This window comes from Chrysemys picta, chromosome 4 (genome assembly GCF_011386835.1).
Source record: "Chrysemys picta bellii isolate R12L10 chromosome 4, ASM1138683v2, whole genome shotgun sequence".
NCBI classification, from domain to species: Eukaryota; Metazoa; Chordata; order Testudines; family Emydidae; genus Chrysemys; species Chrysemys picta.
This window is the reverse complement of record NC_088794.1, coordinates 69,066,754-69,093,107: the sequence shown is the minus strand read 5'-3', so window position 1 is coordinate 69,093,107 and position 26,354 is coordinate 69,066,754. Positions and strand designations below refer to the sequence as shown.

General features: G+C 41.1%; 1 protein-coding gene across 2 annotated transcripts in view; it reads left to right on the top strand.

Moving 5' to 3' along the window:
- The first annotated feature begins 5,488 nt into the window (after nucleotides 1-5,488).
- The window catches only part of LUZP2 (leucine zipper protein 2), a 458,345-nt gene continuing 437,479 nt past the window's right edge, over nucleotides 5,489-26,354 (top strand). Inside the window, exon 1 of one of the 2 annotated variants that reach the window (XM_065592548.1) lies at nucleotides 5,489-5,893. In XM_065592548.1, coding sequence (XP_065448620.1) covers nucleotides 5,814-5,893 — 80 coding nt within the window. In that variant the 5' untranslated portion in view covers nucleotides 5,489-5,813. The remainder of the gene's footprint in view (nucleotides 5,894-26,354) is intronic. The other variant, XM_065592549.1, reaches the window with a different exon arrangement.

The following is a 26,354-nucleotide window of genomic DNA, read 5'->3' as shown; positions in this document are numbered from 1 at the left end:
TTTCAGAGTAGCAGCCGTGTTAGTCTGTATCCGCAAAAAGAAGAACAGGAGGACTTGTGGCACCTTAGAGACTAACAAATTTATTAGAGCATAAGCTTTCGTGGACTCCGAAGAAGTGGGCTGTAGTCCACGAAAGCTTATGCTCTAATAAATTTGTTAGTCTCTAAGGTGCCACAAGTCCTCCTGTTCTTCTTTTTGGTGAGCTGGTTTCAGAGTAACAGCCGTGTTAGTCTGTATCCGCAAAAAGAAGAACAGGAGTACTTGTGGCACCTTAGAGACTAACAAATTTATTAGAGCATAAGCTTTCGTGGACTACAGCCCACTTCTTCGGATGCATATAGAATGGAACATATATTGAGGAGATATATATACACACATACAGAGAGCATAAACAGGTGGGAGTTGTCTTACCAACTCTGAGAGGCCAATTAATTAAGAGAAAAAAAAACTTTTGAAGTGATAATCAAGCTAGGCCAGTACAGACAGTTTGATAATAGGTGTGAGAGTACTTATACGGGGAGATAGAGTCAATGTTTGTAATGGCTCAGCCATTCCCAGTCCTTATTCAAACCGGAGTTGATTGTGTCTAGTTTGCATATCAATTCTAGCTCTGCAGTCTCTCTTTGGAGTCTGTTTTTGAAGTTTTTCTGTTGTAATATAGCCACCCGCAGGTCTGTCACTGAATGACCAGACAGGTTAAAGTGTTCTCCCACTGGTTTTTGAGTATTTTGATTCCTGATGTCAGATTTGTGTCCATTAATTCTTTTGCGTAGAGATATGCAAACTAGACACAATCAACTCCGGTTTGAATAAGGACTGGGAATGGCTGAGCCATTACAAACATTGACTCTATCTCCCCGTGTAAGTACTCTCACACCTATTATCAAACTGTCTGTACTGGCCTAGCTTGATTATCACTTCAAAAGTTTTTTTTTTCTCTTAATTAATTGGCCTCTCAGAGTTGGTAAGACAACTCCCACCTGTTTATGCTCTCTGTATGTGTGTATATATATCTCCTCAATATATGTTCCATTCTATATGCATCCGAAGAAGTGGGCTGTAGTCCACGAAAGCTTATGCTCTAATAAATTTGTTAGTCTCTAAGGTGCCACAAGTACTCCTGTTCTTCTTTTTTTGGTGAGCTGGGTTCATTTGAACAATATGCGTTTTAATACAACCAAATGCAACATACATTCTCTTTTCCTCCCTAGATGTAGGTCACACTTGCAGGATGGGTGACTGTATCCTGGAAAGCAGTGATATTTTGGAAACAAGTTAGGGGTCAAGGACTTCCAGTATGATGAGAGGTCTTCAAATAATCAAATGCATTAGTCTTTTAATAGGACAGTATTGAATGGCAGTTGGGAGGTAGTGTTGCCACCAGGGCCAGCGCTTCCATTTAGGTGACCTAGGCGGTCACCTAAAGTGCCAGGATTTGGGGGGGCAGCATTTTGCCACCCTCGGTGGCAATTCGGAGGCGGGGGGTCCTTCCGCGCTCCGTGTCTTCGGTGGCAATTCTGCGGCAGGTCCTTCACTCGCTCCGGGACCCGCCACTGAAGTGCCCCAAAGACCAGGAGCGTGGAAGGACCCCCCCACCTAGGGCACCAAAAACCCTGGCGCCGCTCCTGGTTGCCACTGAATATATCACTGGTGAGACCATTACTGGAATGTTGTGGCCAGTTCTGCTGTCAACACTTGTTCCAGCGTTTCAACCTGTTTCACATTAGCAAAAGAACTGTAAGAATGACTCCAGGACTGGGAAATATGCCTTACATTGAAAGATGGGAGATTAAATTCCCTATCAGAGGGAAGGTAAGGAAGTTGCTTGGTCATGGTTTGTGAAGTACCCACAATGGGAAATCTATGGTGATAGAGTGGGGGCTCTTTAATCTAGCAGACAGAGGAATAACAAGATCTAGTGGCTGGAAGCTAAAGCTAGATACATTCAAGCTAGAGATAAGGTGCAATTATTTAATGGCTAGAATAAGTAATCATTGGAACAACTTCCATGAGGACGTATTGGATTCTCCATCACATGAAGTCTCCAAATAAGCATGGACACCCTGGTTTTAAAACAAACAACAAAACCTGTATCTCAATCACAAAATATGGCTTTGTTGCCAGAATTACTTAAAGAAATTCCAAACAATGTTATGCAGGATGCCAGACTAGGTGACTGTAGTTGTCCCTTTTGGCCTTAAAAGAAAAGAAAAGAAATCTATCAATCTGAATCCTTATGAGTTTCTTTGTTCAGAGAGAGAACAACTAGAGAACAGGGCCACCTCAGAGCTCCACTCCTTTTGTATCCAGTTCTTGCAAGAAATCCCAGAGAAACAGCCTCTTCTTCCCCTCTCTGCTCCCTCCGTACAACAACATTTTGATTCCTCGACTAGCAGGAAACCAGAAGTGAAAAATGTATCTAAACTCTTCAGAATGTCAAGGAACAGTTGGGTCAGTTTACCAGCTGATGTAAATCAGTAGATTTATTGACTTCAATAGAGCCATGTTGGATATGGCTTTGTTCCTTACTCCTATCATCTCTTTGCTCCCTCCTCAGTGTCCTTTCTCTGTTTTCTCCTACCTCCCTCCTTTTTCTCTTCTCTCCTTCCTCCCTTTCCTGGGTCCCCCATGAACAGATCTGTTGGGCAGCAGGGGGAGAAGCTACAGACTACATTCCTATCACAATACACTAATAAAGTACAGGAGATGGATAGTGTGCTAATTTAAGTTGCAATATTTATTCAGATATTCTTCTACACACACTCACTCTTTTATGTAATAGCCACTTTAAGAAATGGAAATATCTTCAAAAATAAACTTATAAATTGTTTCTGGATTGTTCATTGGTCAGAAATAATACACTTAAAGTATGCATGCACTCTAGTGGCACATTCATCTGTTAGCTTGAATTGCTTTCTATGTTTCAAGAGACTGAACAAATAACTACCTTTACCTTATAAGAGAGAGAGAGAGATGTGCCTCTTTTAAGGGATGCAGCACTTGCCTCTCTGAGATATGCTCTCCAGAATAATTTAAATTGTATCCAACCATGCTTGCCTATGCTCATATTTTAAAATCTGCATTGTGAACTTTCAATTTAAATGTGCTTGGCATTTAAGGTCAGAAATTGTGCTGCACGATTGAACATCTTTGATACGGAATGCATCATTAGAGGATGATTTTATTTATATATATATAAATCCTTTATGATAAGTTCCTTAAGCTGAACATTTATTTGCAAATTTAAAAATCAGAGCCATAAATTTTAAATTCCTTGTATGTACAAATCATTTTTACCATCTCTTTTTAGCAACATAGGCCCTAGGGTGAATAATTTGCCAAAGCCACATTTTTATCAAATATGATTGAAAAACTGTCTACAGTTGCAGGAAACAATCTCTTGAGAAGCTATTGTGTGACTGGATGCAGGTGGAAGCTACTACAGCAAATGATCAATAATGTTTAGTATTGGTTCTCAACTCTGACACTTCTCTGCACTGAATCATACAATATATGATTATGTACCTTTAATCTCCATTGCCCCAACATTAATAACTTGATCCTTAGAAGTGCTGAGTACCCACAACTATCCCTTTCTCAGTAGCTTCAGATGATGGAAAGCTCTGAAGCTACATTGGCTTTATCAGAGCTATGTGGATTGATACTGGCTGAGGATCTTGCCTGATGGGAACTGAGTCCCAGTTGAACTAAATGGAAGTTGCTGGTGCTCACTGTCTTCCCCTAAGTAGCTCACCCTCCTATTGATGGAAAACAGCTAGTGTTATTACTGTTCATGTGCCACAAAAGAAAATTATCCACCCCTTGTAAATTCATTAATACATAACTACATTTAAGAACTTTCAAATTAGAGCAGGGCCAAAATGAAAAAGCTGCTGCAGTAGAACGGAGTGTGACTGAGTAAATAAATGAGAAACATGATGTGCAAATATACAATAATTACATATATGCCAACATCCTGGGTGGTGCAGCTTTCACTGAGAGAATTTTTGAGATGACTTAGATGGATCTAGGTCAGTCCAACCATCTTATTATTTAGGAGATTGGAAACTCCTAGCATCTGTGTTATTTTCCAACTTCTGGCTTCCCTGGGTGGCTGCTGTCCCCCTTGAAGAATGGAGGCATTCACACTGAGGTGGGGGAACCCCCCCCCCAAGTTAATGCTGATCTGGGTGCTGATCAAGGTCCTAATGAAGCTGATGGAAAGACTATTACTCCTGTGGATATTGTGTCTAAAAATTCTGCACACAATATTTTAAAATTCTGCATATTTTAGTTGTCAAAATAACAAATATAATCACACCAGTTTCAATCTTTTGTTAATTTATTACCAAATTTATTATTGTCAGCAACTGCCTGTAATAAAACAGATACAAAAAAAAATCCTCCAGGAGTAGAGAGTTTAAATAAACCCCTATGACACTCCAATTCCTCTTTCTTTTCCCCCCTTTTCTCTACAGAGCTGAGCTGGGGGTCTGATACCCACAATCCCTCCCCCCAGCCCAGCTTCAGCAGGGCACACCCCCAGAGCCTAGCCATGGGGTGCCCCCCAGTCCAGATACCTGCACCCCCCTCCCAGGGATCAAGAGGGAGAAACAGCGTGAGGGTGGGTCCCAGGCTTGTATGGAGTTTCCTGCATGCCACCTCCTTCCTTCAGGGTATGCTGGGAACTGCAGCTGCCAGAAACCTTAAAGCTCCTCCTCCCCCTCCCCCTGGCAGTGTCTTCTATTTGTGAGCCAGGGAGCTAGGCTCTGCTGGGTCCAGCAGCCCCTAGTGGTGGACAGCGGCTCTTCAGTGCCAATTCTGTGGGGGAAAGGAAATTCTGCACAGAACATAAATTGTATGCAAATTCTGCAGTGTGCAGTAGTATAGAATTCCCCAAGGAGTAGACTATAACTGACTTCAATGAAAAAAGCATAAGGGCCATAGTCAGTCATAGTTTAGGTGGAGAATCTCCTCAGAATTCAAAGACAGAGAATTTTGCATGGATGGCACTCCCTACTGCCAGGTACTTCTCCCATGTTATTGTCCCTTTTATCTATGGAGAGCATGACTAGCAAAACTTCAGACACTCATGATTAGTAACAACATGTATTCTATTCAAGGCCTTATACCACATTCATCACCACAGTATGAACATCTTCCAGTATTGGACTAAGTGATATGGCTAATATCTGTCACATGTGGTTTGGTCTTTCATGCTCTGCGCAGGGTGAGAATTGCATATGTGATGTATTTGGTTTTGGTAAGTGTGATGGGCTAATTACCCCACACTTGCCTGGAAAGAGTTAACACAGGGTGAGAAGGTAGCTAATTAACTCAGCAAGCCACAATTGTGGGAAATCAGGTGGCCAATTAATCCCCTGATTAAATGAGGGAGCCCAGCTGAGGTGGAACAAGCTGGGTTGGGGCTATAAAGGAAGGAAATTGGTAGCAGCAGGGGGCTGCTGGGAAAGTCTGTAGCCACCCACTGGAAGAAGGAGGTCTATTTGGGCTGGCAAACCCAGAAAGGGAGGAAGGTGAGATAGGCAGTAAGGTTTACATGGGAATAGACCTTGACTGCTGTCTAGAGGACCCTACAGTGCAGTGCAGGGCAGGATTGAGTTCCCCTGCTAGTTGCTGAAGGTGTAGTACTACAAGGCAGTGAATGGGAAAACTGCCTAGGATAGCTGTTGAAGAAAAACTTTGATGCCCCTGAAGAGAAAAATGGATACAGTGACCTGGACAGAGTTATAATGAGGCAGCAGTAGCAGCTCGTGGACTGAGAAAGGGGTTGCAAATGGAGAGACCAACAGATGTTGTGCAATCTTGGGGAAAGTGTATTGGCCTGGCAAGCTATTTCCCAGATTGACCAGGAAGAGATGACATCTTGGCGGTGAGTAGACCACCCCAACACAGTGGGGTTTGAGGTCTTTTGTTATGTATACACTGTTTTGTGTTAGACCAGGCAAAGAAATGCATCTTGCATTTGTAGCAGAAGATAGGTTTGTTTGATGGTCCTTAATTTCTTTAGGATTTGTTCCACAACCTAGGCCCAGCCTCCAAGAAACTCTCTCTTGATATGAGACTCTAACACTCCACTGGTGCAAACAGACTTTCTTTTTGAACAGATGATGGTGGATAAAAACTATGAATTTTCACCACAATGATTTTTCTGCAGCAAAATGCATGAGTTGGTTTTTTTTTTGTTTTGTTTTGTTTGGGTTTTTTTTGTTTTTGTAAAGTAAGCTAGCTGAAAGAAAAAGCAACCAAATCATGAAAACAAGCCTGTAAAACTCTTTTTTGCATTTGTGTGAAAAGAGGAAATATGGTTTGTCAACCAGTCTTACTAGGGGTGATGTATTTACAGTGTGCAGGCACACACAATTTTGAACTATTCTGCACCAACATGTGGGGACTTGCAAATTGCTTCACATAAAGCAAGAACACTCTATCTCCAAACCTTTACCTCCAATCTAAAAGTTACCTGTGTAAATATAACCTAAATCTCTTGTTTATCAAACTTCCAGTGAAATATCTCTCTAATTAAGAGCTGAAGGAAATCGAAGCTGATCTATAGAGATGCAGGCATTTTGTCTCATCTTGATAGTTAGCAAGTTTGGCCTTAACTCTCAGGTTTCATGGAAGAAGACTAATTTTTTCTGTTGGAAAAACAGTTGTCTAGGAAATTCCTGACCATCTGTAACAGACATCATGAGCCCACCTAGCACCTTAACACATCTTCCTTAAAAACTTGAGAGACGATTCAAATACTCTCTAGTGCCAAGTGTGGTGAAATGGGATTTGCTTGAAGATTATTAAGGGGCATGGAAAAGAGAGTATCCTCCCTCCAACCCAAAGACAGGATGTGAGACAGCTGCACAGCAGGTCTACTGCTGCTTCCACTGTCACTGCACCTGCTGCTTGCTGCACTTCCTCCATGCAAGGTTTATGGACACTGAATCTGTGCAATTTACCAAACCACTGCTCATTCTGTTACAGCTCAAAAAAAAAAAAAGTTTCTGCTTGCTTTGTGATGCAGTAAAGCAGGGGTGTCAAACTCAATTGCACAGGGGGCCAAAACTCAAAACTCGCGGGCCGAACAGTATAACCATTTATTTAACAGACTAAATATTTATGTTTTTTAACCATTAATATGAACCAAAATACAGGATATCATTCCAAAATAAATACATTTCAACTTAAAATATTTTGCTCTTCATAAAAAAATATCCTGTCAATACAATACATTCAAAATCTGTACATGCTGGAATATTAAAAAATCTGAAAATATAAATAAAAAATTGAATTTAAAGCAAAAGTATAATCATAACAAATCATAACATTCCATTTTCTTGTCCTATTTAGTCAGAGCCTGATACTTGGAGTCTTTTCTTTGCAACAAGTTCGTTTATGTTTGGGGTTAGGTTCTGTGTTGTGAAGATTCTCAGGATCGATTGCAGGTGTTCATCAGTGAGGCGACTCCTGTGTGACGTTTTGTTAATTTTCATCACAGAGAACAGCTGCTCGCACAGATATGTGCTGCCAAACATGGACAGGATTCGAGCCGCATGTTGGCGGAGCTGCGGCATCGCTTCAGGAATGAAGCGAGTGAACTGTGCTGGCCCCGCAGTGTCGTACTTTGCCTTCAGTGTCCCGTTACATTGCAGTTCTATCAGCTCCATCTGCATTTCTACAGGTGCGGTTTCCACATCGACTGCAAATGGGTTGCGAAGCAGCTCGAAGTTACTTTTCTGTGCCTCAAAGTCACTGAAGCGCCTGCGAACTCAGTGCGCAGCGCGCTGAGTTTTTCAGCAAAGGTGGCATTTGGGAAAACTGTGGCACTTTCTTGGTTCCGTATTACTTGGCAACAGGGAAAGTGAGACAAGTTGCATTGGTGCATTTGTGTCTCCCATAAGCGCAGCTTCACTTGAAATGCCTTCACTGCATCATGCATATCGGTTATTATGTGCTCCCGTCCCTGGAGTTGAAGGTTTAAAGCGCTAAGATGCGACGTTATGTCAGCCAGGAACGCCAACTCACATTTCCACTTTTCATCCCGCAGAACTGTGCAGTCTTTCCCCTTACTGTCCATGAACTGGCAGATTTCCTCTCGCAGCTCAAAGTGTCTTTTGAGAACTTTTCCCCGACTTAGCCACCAGACCTCCGTATGATATGGCATATCGCCAAACTCGCTATCTATTTCCCGCAGAAAAGACTGGAATTGGCGGTGATTTAAACCGTGGGCTCTGATAAAGTTGACGGTTTGTGTTACAGTGTTCATCACATGATCCATTTTTAGGACTTTAGCACTCAGCGATTCCTGGTGTATGATGCAGTGATACACTGTCAACTCACCGGCACAGTTCTCCTCCCGCATCTTTGAGCGCATCCTTCCCACCAGTCCATTTTTTTCACCACACATAGCAGGTGCGCCATCTGTTGTAAGTCCAACGAGTTTTTCCCACGGCAGTTTCATGTCGGTTACACTTTGAAATACATTTCCAAAGATGTCTTCTCCTTTCGTTGTCCCGTGCATCGATTTAATGTCCAGTATTTCCTCTGTTACGCACAAATTGGAATCCACACCACGGATAAATATCGCCAGCTGTGCAGTGTCAGTCGCGTCAGTAGTTTCATCCACGGCAAGGGAGTATGCAACAAAATCTTTTGCTCTTTCAATCAACTGTGTTTTCAAATCAGTCGCCATCTCACAAACCCGATTAGCAACAGTGTTTCTGCTGAGGCTTACATTTGCAAACGCTCGCGTTTTATCTGGACAAAGGACGTCGCACACTTTCATCATACAATTCTTTACGAATTCCCCCTCGGTAAACGGCCGTCCTGATTTGGCGATCTCTTCGGCCACAATGAAACTTGCTTTCACAGCAGCTTCACTTTGTGATTTTGCTTTGGTGAAAAACGTCTGCTGGGATGTCAAATTCTTCTTCAACTCCTCTACCTTTTGTAGCTTCTGTCCTGCGCTCAGGTTTTTGAATTTGTTCTCATGTTTCGTCTCGTAGTGCCGTCTTAGGTTATACTCCTTCATTACAGCGATATTACTCCCGCAAAGGAGACACACTGGTTTACCTGCAATTTCAGTAAACATATACTCATTCTCCCACCGGCTTTGAAAGCCTCGGTTTTCAGAATCAATTTTTCTCTTGGCCATTGTTGGGGTCTAGCTTTGATTTGATATTAGCGTTGTATACATCAACAGACCGCGAACTTGAACCGCGGCTTGCCGTTGGCGGCAATTGCACTGCATCATGGGATTTGTAGTGTGTGTTATTGGGGCGTCATATCACAGGGCCATTAAAAACAGATATATAAAACGATTTCGCGGGCCGGATATAATTGTATGGCGGGCCGGATGTGGCCCGCGGGCCTTGAGTTTGACACATGTGCAGTAAAGGCTTCAGCTTAGGTTCACGTTATGAAAGGGTACTCACTTCCTGTCCTAGAAACTGCACTAGTGACATTGACCAGTGATGTGATCCCCTCCTGGTTATGGATAAAGGCACCTTGACCGTGCTTGCTTCAGCATATCACTCAGCTGCCTTTATTAGGTTTGACTAGGCTGTTAACAAGGCTCTAATCACAGATGGAACTGCTTTGAAGTGGCTTTACTTCCTTTTATGTAGAAGGACCTAGAGGATGGCTATGGGCAACAGTTCATGCATCGCAAGCTTTCTTTGTGGGGTACCACAAGTTTCTATTTCATGTGTGTGGTGGGGGTATACAACTACACCCCAGGCAAGAAGGCATTTAAAGAACAACTTGGGCTCAGGCAGCCCCACCTTGCCGCATCTGCAAGGCATGCCAATCTTGGAGGAGAAACTTTAAAAGAGAGAAGCCTCGTTCAGGAAGGCCCAGTCCTAGGAGGTTCAGAGGCCTCTTTCCACTTGCTCCCTGAAAGGAGCACTGTGCAATAGGAAGCTACTTGAAGGCTCCTGTGAACACTTCAGAGTAGCCCTGAGTTTCCTTTCCTCCAACAACTGGGGAACAAGGCCTAGATGCAGGCCACAGTAGGAGGAAGTCCAGGGAAGGAGCAGGAGGCCTACAGAGTCAGACCTTAATTGCCTACTACAGAGATTCTGGGGTGGAACCCAGGTTAGAGGAAGGAAAAGGGTTCTCTTACAGGCTACCAAAAAGGCCTGGTGAAGGGCGTGGATAGGGGTCAAAGGTTTAGTGGGTCCAGAATCAGCTTGGAGTCCTGGCACAAGATTATTGGACTGAACTCTGACCTACCCTGAAAAGGGTGAGACTAAAATGTGACCTGATCAGAGAGCTGAATTATGAGACAAAGGCGACCACCAGCAGATCTGAATAACTGGTTGGGATGACTAGAGACAAGGAAAGCCCTGAGAAGCCGCACCCAGCCACAAGGGGAGCACTGGCTGGTAAATCACTTGCTCACAATGGCCCTATCAAAGCACTTACGTGCTACAGTCAAAGCACATGAGTAGTCCCATTGATTTCAATGAGACTACTTACTTAAAGCTCAACATTTGCTTAAGAGCTTTGCTGAATCCGTCTGTATGAAGCTGCTAGAAGGGTAATATGGGTTCCTACAGTATATTATTATTATGATTATACACAGCTGCATATTTCCATTACAGCCAGTCTTGCTGGGTCAGTAGTACACAAAACAGTAGCTACATGAGTTGAGGATTTATATGAGAATTTCCATCTGAAGCTCAGTTCAAATAAGATAGACAGTTATTTTTGGGGAAGCAACTGGACGAATTAGCTAGAACTAGTCAGTACTGCTGTTAATGGCTATTATTTGTCAATCTGATTTCCAAATTAAGGGTTTTATCAGACCTGCAGTTCCTATTGGATGCCCAGGTAGAGTAGCTATGTTGAAAAGCAAAACTTTCCATCTACACTTGGAAAGGCAAGTGTGACTTTTTGTTGTGGATATGGATCTTGCTATGCTTATTCAGGCCTTCATCTGAAATATAGACACCTGTAACATGCATTTCTTGGCCTACCCCTGCAGAACTTTCGGAAGCTGAAGCTAGAACCTGGCAACCTGCTTATTAAGCATACCTTTACAAGTCAGCAAATAATCCTAGGGCTTTGTGAGCTGTGCTCTGGGCTTCTCCCTGGACATCAAGGTACTGACCACTAAAACCCTAAATAAATTTTGGGGTGTGAGTTAAATGAGAAATTGCCTTTCTTTCAGTGTCATACTGCCATGGTTGTGGTCAGTGGAGGCATTTGAGCTGGACCTCTTTTGATACTGAAGAGGCAGAGTTGCCAGAAGGGTGCTTTTTGCTTTTCTCTGACCCTTCATCTGCCAGAGACCTGATCTATTGGTGTTGTAAAACTCTTCCTCCCCTCCCCCTCAAGTATTTATGGAAGTGACAAGAAGACTGGGGTATGGAACAACTGATGTTTATGGCTTGGCCTCTTTATCATTGAGGGGATGGTGTTTCATATGGCACTCTTTTATTGTGAATTTTAGGTAGTTCTGGTATACTGAAATTTTGTATATCTAAATAAGCAGACTTTGGTGTTGGAGTCCTTTCCCGTGTAAAAGGCATACAATTTATTGTTTTCTAATAGCACCATTAACTTAGCCACATTACACATGTTCTGCTCTTTTTCTCCCCATGTTAAATGAAATCCATATTGTACTGTAATAATAATGCAAAGCAGAGGGGAAAATATAGAAAAAGGAAAAATACATTCCCTGGCTTGGAAGATATTTTGTGTTTAAAGCCAGGAAATAAATAGGGATTTTAATATTCTGAATTGGTGGGGAAGTAGGAAATTTCCTGGGCTCCTTCCTTAGAAAATAACTGCTTCAGAACCTATTTTCAGTTTAAGGAACACAAATGTGTCTTTCAGTGATCCAAAAAGAACATTCTACTGGAGACCTTCTAATACCACCCTCAAGCATTTTGATACAAAGATCCTGATTCTCCACTGCCTTGCATCCTCTTTACTGTTTTCTGTGAAATTTGAGATAGGTGTTCAGCTACAGCTGGTGCAGTTGAGGTCATGGGAGCACAAATTTGTGGCTGTCTGAATCTAGGGCTGGTTGGGAGCTTGTTTCAGCTTCCACATAACTTGCAGCTGTTTCAAGGTTCCAATGGGTGTTAAGGCTCAGCTGCCAGTCATTGCTAGAGTACAAGGGAAATCTGAGTGTTCCTCCTTATTTGCCAGAAATGGGATGCCACTAGCTCAGTGTTTCCCAAACTTGGGACGCTGCTTGTGTAGGGAGAGCCCTTGGCGGGTCGGGCCAGTTTGTTTACCGGCCCCGTCTGCAGGTTCGGCCGATCGCGACTCCCACTGGCCGTGGTTCGCTGCTCCAGGCCAATGGGAGCTGCTGGAAGCGGCGCGGGCCGAGGGACATACTGGCCACCCTTCCCATAGGCCTCATTGGCCTGGAGCAGCGAACCGCGGCCAGTGGGAGCAGTGATCGGCTGGACCTGCGGACGGGGCAGGTAAACAAACTGGCCCAGCCCGCTAGGGGCTTTCCCTACACAAGCAGCGTCCCAAGTTTGGGAAACACTGCACTAGCTCATAGGAGTGGAGGGCAGAATGACAAAGACTTACCAATGCCAGGCTACCCAGAAATTCTTCCCCAGAAGGGGAATTATCAATTGGATAGGTCCACCAGAGCCTGGCAAACTAGGTGGAATTAGGCCAAGGTCTTGCCTTACCAGTTTCCAAGTGAGTATAGGCGGCTACCAGTACGGATAATTAGTTTTATATTCACGAGGTACTCATTTTGCACAGGCAGAAGAGTGAACAATGTGTCAAGGACTGGGGAGTCAGGTCCAAAGCTAATAAGTGTAATTACAAAAACATGGGATGGTATTATGGAGGGTATGCATTTCAATGGGAACTTGACTTTAGGAATACTACTTCTTATTCATATCTACTGGTGGCTATTGCTCACTGGTTCACCATAGATGTTTATATTGCAGTTACAAGCAGCTTTTGTGATCACATGATAGAATATATAATTTAAAGTGACACTTGAGCATATGCTAGGTATCTTGCCTTTAGTTGTACTGCACATATGTCAGACAGTTCTGTGTCCCCTTTATCAACCAGAAGTTGTAGCTCAAATCATTTAATGTAAAAAGAAAATATAATCTGTAGGATTTCAACACTGCCGGGGATATTCATATACTTCATGAATTTGAGTAATTTGCAATCATGTATGGGAGCACTACACTTTATTAGACTTTTTTTACATATAGTTCTTCAATTTTTATACACTAAACTAGTACTTTCCAAAGTCACTTTCTGCTGCCATCACTGGCTCACAAGTATCTGGGCATGATAGGGCATCGTATGCCCTATAAGCCAAATGTGGTTGTTTTGTGTCTAAATTCTCCAGTGATTCCCTAGTTTTCTCTCACACAACATTTTCTAACTGGCTTGGGAAACACATAAAGGCCCCCGTCCAGCAAAGCATTCTAGATGCTTATCTCTAAAGATCTGAGCAGTTCTACTGAAGTGCCTTGTTGTTCAAAATACAACTAACTAGTCAAAATTGCTTCTGTAGACCCTACTGAACACATGGGGGGGGGGTATTTTGGCCGATTTTGGAACCAGATGACCTGTCACTTGAATTCATACATGCATTCAACTTTCGTCACATAACCAATTCCAGTATGAAATCTGAAATGCAAACACATGACAAAAAGCTACATTGAAATTCTTTGCAAATATCCCAGAACTACAAAAATAAAGTTCAAATCCAACTTAAATAAAACATTGCTGATGCAAATGTGATAAAATATTGCACGTTCAGTTGCCCAATAAAACTCAAAGCATAAATTAGAAATGACATTCAATTTCACAAAGCTTCACTACTACTGTATTCCTGTTACTATTACTACAATCATGTACTCAGACTGGGTCACCAGATCCAATTACCTTTTTGCTTATCTGTAATTTTATACAATATTTTCAATCACAAAGAATCCCCAAATGTTCTATGAAGTCTAGATACAAGAATGTGTTCAGCCACTATTGAAAGGCACCTCATCTTGTAGTGAAATATGGTAGATCTTAGACAAAGCGCACACACCCTGCAGCTTAAGATAGCATGTGAATAGGACTTTATTGAATATTCAATGGAAGTTGCTGGTGAAGCTTGTAAAAGAAGAAAGTAGCTAGTCGCTTAAGATAGAAGTTAGCCAGAACTTCCATAGTATTTTTGTAAAAAGTAGGGATCTTTAGTGATCACAAGTGCTCAACCTTGGCCAAGGTTTTCAAACAAGGGTGCCTAAATGAGTGGCTTGATTTTTCCCATTACTTCCACCCCAAGTGCTGAGTACCTAGCAGCTCCCTTTGACAATTGCTAAAAATGGCAACAGGCTAATCTAAATGTGGACTTAGGAGCTTAACTTTGATATCCATTTTTATAGCCTTGGCCCTATCAGGTTCTTCTGTAGTCTCTTCTTTTCTAGAAGGTCAATACATCCAATAATGGAATTCCTACTAATCTTCCACGTCACTCTTGCAAACTGGTCCAGACCAGGGTATTGGCTCATATGCTGTTGAGTCCTCGTCAGGACCTTCTGCAGTGCCCTTTCTTATCCAAGGGCTGACAAGGGTGAGATTTTACAAAATTGGAACCAAGATACTTTGGTTGTGGCGTACACATTCTTTTTCCATGATTGCCTTAGTTCCGATCCCAAGGCATAGCTCAAGAGACAGGAAGCTTCTAATCCCTTAGAAGGTTCTTAATGTATTTCTAACTAAAATTACTTAAACATGAGATTCCAGGAGCCCCTGGCATTTTGATGCAAATACTAGTGCAGGTGTTGAATGTCATAGTTATGAAGCAAAAAGAAAAGATCTGCTTTTGCCAGAGAATTTCAGGGTTCTCCGCCTATATGTAGGAGACATGAACACAAATGATCCATTTATAAAAACTTCTGACTGTTTAAAAGAACTAAGAACAAGTAAAGTAGGAGAGTGCCAAAGGTAATTACCTACCCCAGCTATTCAAGCAGTGAAGAGACTCTCACAAAGTTAATCTTTTTATAGACATTCACTATTCCTTATTTTACTCTGATATATGTGTATATATTCTATAAAAACTTCCATTGAATAGCCCTGAAAACTGGTAGATGAGAATCATGTCCAGCCTGATTAAAAAATGCTTCTACGATCACATTGTTGTACGTAGGATATATTGTGGTGACCATTATAATAGTTTACATCTATACAGGCAGGGCCTTACATCTATGCAGGGGGCGAGAGAGAGAGAATACTCAGTGGTTTGAGCATTGGCCTGCTAAACCCAGGGTTGGGAGTTCAATCCTTCAGAGGGCCATTTAGGGATGGGGGGGAAACTGTCAGGGACAGTACTTGGTCCTGCTAGTGAAGGCAGGGGACTGGACTCAATAGCCTTTCAAGATCCCTTCCAGTTCTATGAGACAAGTATATCTTTAATGATACCAAAATCCTATATAGTGATAGTGTACAGCACACTGAAATGAAGTCACTTTGGGGCCTGTCAAGGCTGAAATGACAGAATAATCTCATATAGGATTTTTGGAGTAAGTACATGTAGCAAAAATTATAAATACAATATAACAACCATCTCGGTATAAGCAGGCCTTGACCCCATTCAAGCTGGAGCCTGAATTTTAAGGTGGTGATTCTGAGTAGTTCCAAAATTAGGAAAAAAGTTTATCTCTTTCCAGTCAGCATAACATCATTATATATTTATCTTATAGTAGTGAAGGCTATGATGAATATCAGAGGATAAGACTTTGGAAACAGAAATGAAGCTGGTGAGAATAACTTAGTTAGCTAGAGCCCATGGCCTGATTGTTGCCAATCATATTTTGTAAAGAGGGAGGAGTACTTAGTTACATACAAAAGCAGTGCCAATAGGTCCTTGATCCATTACTTCCTGATAAGACTAAGATCAAAAAAATACCAAGGACTGTAAAATGACCTCTGGACAGCAAACTGAAAAGCAAGACTGCTTGTAGTGGACTTCTGGGTGAAAAGTCTATAGGGGGACAAAAAGGAGTTTGTGGAGTGGTGGTGGGGCGGGGGGGAGGGAAAGATAAAGTGGTGGAGGCTCATAGATGAGAGTTAGTCTGAGGTTTAAGGATGAAGCTCTGCAGAGGTTGGACAATGACCAAACCAACTGCAATAAAAAGCAGGCTACATATCCAGGTGCCTTCAGAAAGTTACACTTTTGGTCATTACAAATTGAGGCTGGATTTGGACCAGCGATGCTAATGAGAGAGACTAGTACTCTGAGCCAACCATTCTCCACATTACTTTATATCATTATACCTTCTTTGGGATCTAATCCTGAGAACTGGCATACCTTTTACTACCATGGCTGATCCTAGGGACAGGCAGGTTGGTGTGATAGAAGATTCAGAGAAACTGCTCATCTTCTCTGAAGTTGGGACCATCAGAGACCCATCATCCATGGAGGAGGCTCCTGAATCTCCCCTATACTGGGTTTGTATTAGCAGCCATAGAGCAACATTAGCCTCAACCCAGCTGCCTGTAAGTCAGAAAAAAGATAAGTGAGAGAGAGGAGCTGAGGTGGAACACCATCCCCAAAACAGCTCCTTGGGTTTGTTTCTGGGGAAGTGCTGCTCCCTATTTGCCTGCAGGGTTATCTCTGGGCTTGTGTTAGATCATTGGTAGCTACAAGTATTAGCTGTCCTCAGTAACTTTCACTGCCAGGTCAGTAATTGTATAAAACTGAGGAAAGTAGGAAAAGAATCAGGTCCAAATGAATAAGTGAGATACAGTGGGACTTTATTGGAGTATTTAGTTGGACATCCTCTAAAAATTCACCCCTGGATCTCAGTAGTTACATCATCACTGCACATCATTTTGATTCTACTTCCCATACTGGCGGAATCATAGTGTATGGTATAGTAAGCTATATTAATACTTTTAATGTGTTCATCTTGGTTATATAATGGACCATAGATTTCAAATGTGCTCTATAAATTATTGCAGTGATTTTTATTAATAAAGGTTAAAAACCCACATTTGTAATAACTACATTCCTAATTTGTAAACTTTCAATATTGATTGCTTCTAAGTATTTAATCATAACCATTATTCTAAGCCAAATAGTTACTTAGCATAATGCATCTGATTACCTGTCCCACAGGATTTATATTTATTAAAAAAAAAAAAAAAAAAAACCTCCAATTGATCTGATTGTTTCATCTCCTGAACCTTTTCAGGATTATGCGATTATGGCATTGGTTTTTAGTAATTCCTCTTTCATCCATAGTGTGTGCGCCTTACTACTTTTTCAAGATTCCAGTTTAATACCGGTACTTACTGCAACCCTTAAATTTTTAAAGCTTAAAAAAAATGAAAAATAAGACCAATGTTTACAAAATCTGACTTTCTAATCATGTGAAATTCAGACCAAGAGCTACTTTCATTTAATTCAAAACTATCACTTAAAAGTAATAGTTGTAGAAATAACAGTTGTAGGAAAATTCTCTTCTTACTTTCCTCAGTTTTATACAAGTGAATTCACTGATACTCACTAGAAGTGAGAGTCGAATCAGGCCTTATGTGTTCAGATAACAAAACCACAGGTTCATAATATATTTCAACTCAGTTCTTTTTATAATTCATACTCATTTATAATGAGTACATCATTAGTTTAAGATGTGCTTTTTCAGGGCACACAAAATGGGTCCAAAACTTTCTGTAAATCCTTATGAAGGTATCTTTTGAAAACATAAATTGGTGTTTGTGACATCCCAGGTACTATATGGACTGTTGAACAGCTGTATCCCCTCAATTATCCATCCTGGGGTGCCTTTTATACTGCTTTATTGAGAGTGTAACCACTCCTAGTCTGCTCGCTCTCAATCTGCACCATGTAAATCAGTGGTTCTCAACCAGGAGTACGTGTACCCCTGGGAGTATGCAGAGGTCTTCCAGGGTGTACATCAACTCATCTAGATATTATCTAGTTTTACAACAGGCTACATGAAAAGCACTAGCGAAGTCAGTACAAACTAAAATTTCATACAATGACTTGTTTATACTGCTCTATATGCTCTACACTGAAATGTAAGTACAATATTTATATTCCAATTGATTTATTTTACAATTATATACTAAAAATGAGTAATAGTGTGCTGTGGCACTTCTGAATTTTTATCTGATTCTTTGTAAGCAAGTAAATTTTAAGTGAGGTGTAACTTGGGGGTACACAAGACAAATCAGACTCCTAAAAGGGGTACAGTAGTCTGGAAAGATTGAGAGCCACTGATGTAAATCACTCCCAGCTATGCTCTGCTCGTGTTGATCTGCAGTGTAATTAAATTTCCAGTTCCAGACTTTCCTCAGAAACACACATCTTGTACTGCCCAGCCCTCTCCTAGAAAATACAAGCTCACATAAAGTCTGTCATTTTATTAATAGAAAATGATGTTCACAAATCCTGTTATTTCAAATGGAGTTTCCCAAACGCTTCAATCCAAGCACACTGGTTTAGATACAATAATTTATTAACTACAGAAAGATTTTTAAGTGATGAGGTATAAAAGTCAGAATTGGTTACAAGAAAATATAAGTGAAATGCAACTAATACCTAACTTAACAAACTAAAAAGCAACAAAGAGTCCTGTGGCACCTTATAGACTAACAGACGTATTGGAGCATAAGCTTTTGTGCATGAATACCCACTTCATCAGATGCAAGGTGCCACAGGACTCTTTGTCGCTTTTTACAGATCCAGACTAACGCAGCTACCCTTCTGATACTTAACAAACTAAGTGAATTCAAAGCAAAGATCTCTCACCACATGCTTCAGCAGTCCTACTGGCTGCATTCCTTTCAGGCAGGATCCCTCCCTCAGCTATATCTTTGTTCCTCAAGTGGTGTGGCTGCTGTTGGTAGAGAGAGAGGAATATTTTGGGGTGTTTGTTCCCCTTTCTTGTACCTTTTCCTCTTCTTTGAGAACAATCTCCAGCTGGGGCTCGAGGGACAAAGTCTGTGGAGATGGCAACCTCCAGCTATTTCCTTGCCAAGATGTAAATTTCTTGCTCGTATTATTTTGCCTTCCAAAGAATGGCTACTTAACCAGGTTGATCATCCATTTGATTTCATTGACACCTGGCTCAGGCATCAGTTTGTGATTACGTCCCCAGATTTAGAATGTCTTATAAGATTCTATTTCAGAGCAGCAACCGTGTTAGTCTGTATCCGCAAAAAGAACAGGAGTACTTGTGGCACCAATTTGTTAGTCTCTAAGGTGCCACAAGTACTCCTGTTCTTTTTATAAGATTCTACTGTATGATATTACTAACTTTATATAGAATGTTGCCACGCACAAGTTACCAGGACAATAATGATCTGCAAATCACGAGTTTTCAAATGATACCTTACAAGGCATCATGTGTACTAAATTTATCATAGCCTTTAAAAAGAGTGAACCTAGAGTTACAAACTTAGCTTTTCTTCCAAAGGCAACACTGTTATTTCAGAACTGTGTGTGTGGAGGGGGAGGTGTAGATTGAGTACTATAAATTGTAATGAAGAACTGAGTATGGTGAATTATGGAAAATAATGCAGTGGAAAGCCTTGAGTCAATCACAGCAGAGAGCACTGTATTGCAGTTAAGTAACCAGTCCCCATGGTCTCTAATTCAGTAGATTGCTTTTTGAGGGGACAGGTGGGGTGTTAACAGGGAGATATATTTTACTGTAGTAGTAACTAAGGGCCAGGTTGCCCACCCCCCCCGAGAATTCCCATAGGAGAGGGCTAGGTGGAGGGAAAACTACCGTCTCCCTCTTGGTCTAGCTCCTAAACTCTGTAGATCCCCTTGCTATCATAGGAATCCAGGAACATATGCGCAGAAGGCCCATGCCTCCATGTGTCAGCTGCCCCATTACAGTTGATCCCTTAATGAAATTCCAATGGAGCTCCATTGTCAGGATGACAGCACATGATGACAGTCCAGACTCTTCTGCATGATGACAGGAACTGTACTTTTCTACTGAGTTCCATGGTGCTGCTGATAGGATGATGGATGTCTTCTAAATCTGGACCACCCCGTCCTCTCCTGAGCAACCCATTGCCTGCTCCTCCCCACACAGGTATCAGTGGACAAGAAAATAACCATGAGCAGAGTCAGAGGAAGGGAACCAGTACTGCAGAGGCAGCTTTTCCCCCTTTTGTTGTGGGAGGCTTGAGAGCTGGCATGGAATACTCTTTCCCTTCTCCCTCCCCCAAAGCATACAGATCTGGTGGGCAGGGAGAATGACCAGGATCTTAATAAATACATGGCATTATTAGCACCCAATAATGACTGAAGTCAACAACACCATTTCCATTTTCTGCTTTGTAAGTTGGTCAAAATAGTTTTCAAGGCAAATTTCTGAATATGCAACTTGCCACCAGGTAAATATATCAGAGTGTATGAAGTTTGAGAGAGTTTCATGGATCGTGCAGAAAAAATATAGCTGTGCCTTGGGATTATTCAACCAGATGTTTGCATAAGAAGTTGTTACATAAAACAACATGTGAAGAAAATGTATAGCAGTGGTGCTGTCACCTGCCAGAGTAGGCATAAGAGAAATTAATCTATGGGGCAGATCTGCCGCAGCTCCTGAGACTATGAACAGCCCCCTTACAACACTCTGCCAACAGGGTGTTTTTCAGCAGAGAACAGCAATAGCACTTGATGCCACAGTCACTCTGCCACTAGCCTCTATCTCCATTCCTGGAACTCTCCCTACCTGGGGAGGTATATAGATGCGCAATGTAAGGCCATATATATTGGCTTTATACAGTAAGGGAATTATCTTATAAGCTACTGCAGCCTCCTATACCATCAAAGAAACACACAATAGTTGGGATAAGGGCCTCATGCTTTTATAGTCAGAATGATTATATGCATGTATCTCTTAAGATGTGTTAACAGCTCAGAGGTCATATGTAAGAAGGGATGTGATCCATGTATCTGTCACTCATACTGGAATTGGGTATGAATATAATTTTATACTGACACATTGTATGAAGTATACTTTATATGTTTAAAACTCAGATTGATCCTTTTGATCCCCAACGATGGAATGAGACTGAGGAAAAATCATGTCAGGAAGCCTTATAGGGAGGAGAGTTCCCCAAAGTTCCCCTCAAATAGTTTCCTGAAAAATCTTTTGTCAAGAGTTTGTCTCCTACAGAAAAGCAGGATTTGGACCCCTAAAACTCTGCAGAACCACAGAGATCTGCAGGATGCCTGTGCCTCTGTCCTTAGGACGGTCTGGAACTATAATAACTTGCTCATGGACTTCTCCTCAGAGGTGGGGCACACCAACCTATTTCCTCCCTTGAACAGATTCCTGAGATAATGGATTGATCATCCCTTCTTCTCCAGTGGCATTGGAGTTCCATTCATGGAGAGTCCCCTCCATCTTCAGGTCATGAAGATACAATGTGGCCCTAAAAATATTTCCGTAATTGTTTGTTCCTTATTCTTTTAATAAATCAAAGATACCAATGAGAGAGTTGGTAGAGAAACTACCAGATAATAAATGCACACAAAAATGGAATTGGACAACCCTGCTTTAGAGAACCCAACATGTACTTCCCCTTCCTTTTTTTTAAAGAACTAGATAATGTGGTGCTCACAAGTTTAATGCTCTGAACCCATGTCCTATTTTTTATAATTGTTAAGCATCTTAGGGCATTGTACCAACCCCACCTACCACCACCACCACCACAAACAATTGTACATTACAAGAAATTTCATTTATTGGTCTCATAGCCATCATTTTTATGGGAAGTTTTATCCCAAGGATTCTGCAAACTACAAAAGCAATTGCTTATTAGAATTCTGCAACTCTTATTCAATGTGCCTAGGAAAATTACTGTGCTTTTAAAAAGTAAAAAATAAAAAATGTTAAAGTATTGTGCTTATCCTGTACACAGAAATATTTATGAATGTTTAATGTATTTAGCGTATGTTAGCATATTTAATAAATTCATGTTTGTGATTGACAATGCCAGATCATACTGCTGTACAATCATTGAGTAGATCAAGACAGTCATACCACTAATACTTAAATTTCTTGATTAGATTGGGCTTAATATCTATTTGTTTAGGAGGGTGGTAAGCAAGGTGCAATGTGAACTCTGGACCAAGCTGTAAGTAATGGAAAGTTATGTGTCTGACTAAAGACTTTGCCCCGGTGCATCTCCAGTTGACTTTTAATCCCCCTTTCCCCTAAGGAAACTTGTGACTTGTCTGGGGGATTTGGGGGCAGGGGTGGTGGAAAGAAGAAAATAGAATTAGATGGGTGCGTGGTTTAGGGACACTAGACTCTCAAATAACTTGCAGTTCATCTAATTTTTCCAGAATTTATTCTTTACAATACATTAAAAATGCAGAAAGCAAGAGCAAAAGATTGGAGGCATTGCTTTTTTTAAGACTTTTAGACAATCTGGTAGATGTCACTGTCCAGAAGAGTGTGTGTTTTTTTTTGTGACTTGTGTGTGTCCTGAAAATGCTGGAACTCTCACGAGTAAGCTGCAGTGCAAACAGATGGTCTTTGATGCAGGCTTATCCATTTTTCCATAGCCATGACTGCATCCATAACTAGAATGTTCATGCAAGCTATTTCATGGATCTCTTCTGGGAAAATACATACTAAATTAGAGGACGGCTTTATGATGTGGATTATTGACCACTAGAGAACACCTGCTTTTTACTAAGAGCTGCAAGTGTACTTTAAGCAAACAAGAGGCAAAAGGTAGCTAGGTAACTACTCAATTTACGGCTAAATTAGGATGTCTTCAGCCACACTTAGATACATACTGGTGCGAGTATTTTGTTTTTGTTGTTGTTGTTTTAAGGTAGAATACTGAATTTGTTTTAATATTGTTGATGGAAAAACTAACCTTTGTGCTTGAGGCATCTGGGACTAATATCTCAAAATATGGTAAAACTTATCAGACTTATGACTGACTTATGGTAAAAGTATCAGAAGAAATGGGTGCAACCATCACTTTCTAAGATGACACAAACCGAATTGAAGTCAAGGGAGTTTTGCCTGAATAAGAGACAGCAGGATTAAGCCTAAAATTTGGCCATATCATAAGATTGGAATATTATCTTCCTACCTCAAAAATTCAGAACTTATAGGACTTGATTTTTGCTCACTCACACCACAGCAATTTAGACACAACTCCACTGAAGTCAATGGAGTAGTGCAGGTGTAAGTGACAGAAGAATCTGATTCTATAAACCTCAGTTGAAGTGGGAAAAAACCTTAGAATACAGAGCAAGTCTCATTGTTTTGCAGACAAATTACCCTACCCTACCCTAAGGGCACCTTAATGTTCCAGAGCCTCACTCATGATATCCTATTCTGTAAGTCAGAGAACCAAAATTTGGGACTTCATCCTATGAAGACGGAGGCAAATAAATTACCAACGGGAAGGAAAAAGAGCGCTAGTGCTAACAATGCCTGTAACCAGCTGCTCTCGATCTGAAAGTTCTCGGTCTCTTTCAGAGCCTCGTTGCCCCCTTCAGATTCTCTTTTTTTCCGCAATAATCATCTCTGACATGCAGTTGGAATCCTTATTCATGAGAATCTTTTCTTTAGTGTACCTGGGTGGCGTACTATCAAATTCTCTCAGCCACAGACCAAGAGATACAGTGAGCTTTGACCCTCTTCTTCACCTTCGCTGTGTGAGACACATTACGGTTTTGGGAAATGAAAGGCAGCTTGCTTTTTCTAAAAAAATGACTGCTGTCCTAAGTACTATAACTGTGATGGAAGAATGGGTGGGAAGAGAATGGTAGCCTGCTCTCAGGAGGTGTAATTAAGGGGGAGTTAGGTAAGGAACAAGACACCACTAGAACCAGAGCAACTTCTTATGTGGAAGATTTTTGCTCTAGAGACTAGCAGCTATATTCAACCCCTTATTCTGAATCCTTGTGCATGCACAGATTCCAGGCTTATTAGGCATTAAGTAATGCCAAAACCCATTAATGCTTTCACTGTATAAATGTATGTGAATGAAATTCGGGTGGGAAGTAGATAGACTTACAATAGTACAGAGAGGTATAACAAGGAGGAAAAGGATAAATTTGAATATCAGGAAAAAATGAGGATTGTTATAGTCATCTATGGGGAAGCCATTTGGGGAATGCCAAACAAGACTAGAAAAAGTTCTAGAAAATATAAGGAATGAACATGAGCTAATAGGTCTCTTCTTTCTCTAACTTCTATGGTTCTCTGATCTCTATTCACAATGTCTAATTTTAGACATGAATCACAGCCTTGGCTGGTCCCTTAAAATAACACTATGTCCCCATTATCAGTCAATAATCTAGTGTATCCTTACAGAGAGCCAGATTGAGTCATATCTAATTACTATGGGCCAGAGATTTGAATGGGACTATTTGCACAGTAAGGTACAACTCAAGGGTGGCTGGGGCGGGGGTGGGGGGGGGAGGGAGAGGATGGGAGTGATTCACCATCTGGCCCCAAGTAGACAGGATGAAATCTGTGGTGGGTCACTGCCCACAGTAATATATCTTACATAACCATGGTAATAAGTACTTCAAAATCCCTTACTCTGGATATTCTCAAAACACTTTAAAAACACAGATCGTTCCTCCTAACACCTCTAAGTGATGTCTGCTCGTTTTTTTTACAAATGTGAGAAGCTGAGGAATATATGGGTTAGGTGGCTTTCCCAAGGTCATATAGTAAATTGGTGGCACACCTAATTATAAAAACCTGATTCCCAATCCTGAGCTTTTGGTAAGTTACATGACTTTAAAGTGTTCACTATCATTTTAGTATCTAGCCTGAGAAAATCTCCTGTCTTTTCACATAGTCATAGACTTTAAGGCCAGAAGAGATCATAATCCCACCTGACATCCCACATATTGCAGGATACAAAACCTCACCCACCCACTCCTGTAAGTAAAATCTATAACCTCTGACTGAAGTACTGAAATCCTCAAATCTTGATTTTAAAAATTCCAGTTATTCTACCATTTAGTCTTGTTCAAACCAGCAAGTTACCCATGGCCCCATGCTTCAGAGGAAGGCAAACTCCCCAGAAGGTCTTTGCTAATCTGACCTGGGGGAAAATTCTTTTCTGACCACAGATATGGTGATCACTTAAGCCCTGATCATGTGGTGAGGCCCACCAACCAGAGGCACAATTTCTTAAATACATTCCTTGTTACAAGTGGTTAGGTGGACCAGATAGGAGGAGGCTGGAAAGTACTATCTCTTGCTCTCCTTTCATTGGTTGGCTCTATAGCTTTGTTTCATATCAATGTTTTATAGTGTTTACTGAAAGCACAATAAATACTCAGAGCTGCATAGTTTAGCACACATTATGCATATCCCACTGTCATCACATTTGCAATATTCATTTATGCATAAATGTGTGCGTATTATGCAAAATATAGAAATCCCACTTAGCAGCTCATATTTTATGCAGTTATTTAAGCAATTAACAACTCCAACATTTTAAATGTATGTTTGTGTATAGTCAACTGTGACAAGGGGAACAATATAGCCCATAAAAGACAGGAAAGAAGCTGTTTTCTTAAGCTACTCTTCCTATTTTCATTTTAAATTAGCATAGTGGATCAGCAAGAATAATGTATAGGTCTTTACTCGATTAAAATTAGTTCAAGCTATATACACAACCATATAAGTTGGTAATTCAGTAAGAAATATACCAGCTGTGAAATGGGGGCCTATTGCTGGTTCACTACTAGGTCAGCAATTCTTATCAGGCCTTATATACTCACTATGCTGTCATAATCTGTATCTAAAATGTGTAAGGTAAAGCAAGGTATCATCTACACACTGGTCCTGAAAATCACTGATGTACACTGTACATCATACCTATGGAGTGTTTACAAAAGATTAAATACATGGTAGAATTCTGTTATTTTAAAATGTATTTGGTGAGCAATGCTTAAGCCACGCCTGTTCCATTCAAAGTAATGTGGTTCCACCTGCTTGAATGGATCTCTGATGTAAATCGAGAGACATTGGAAATGCAGTTATGTGAAAGGTAAACAAAACTATCAGGATAGCAAGTTGGGAAAAGTGATCACTTAACAGTCTCAATGGGGGATGGAGACTACACCCCCAGGAAACCTTCCTGCCTCTTGAAGCCTGGATTGAGGTCCATTGTTCCCTTCCTGTATAGAGCTAAACTGAAAGAGTATGTGGAGCAGCTCAAGAGGTGGAGTGGAAGCCTGGAGAGCTTGTCTGTCAAGTGTAAAAGCGTGCCCCCCTCTTCTCCCTCCCCCGCCCCCCGGCTTGATTCAGGTGAATTATGAACAGGTATTTTTCTACGAACTGTGAAATTTAATT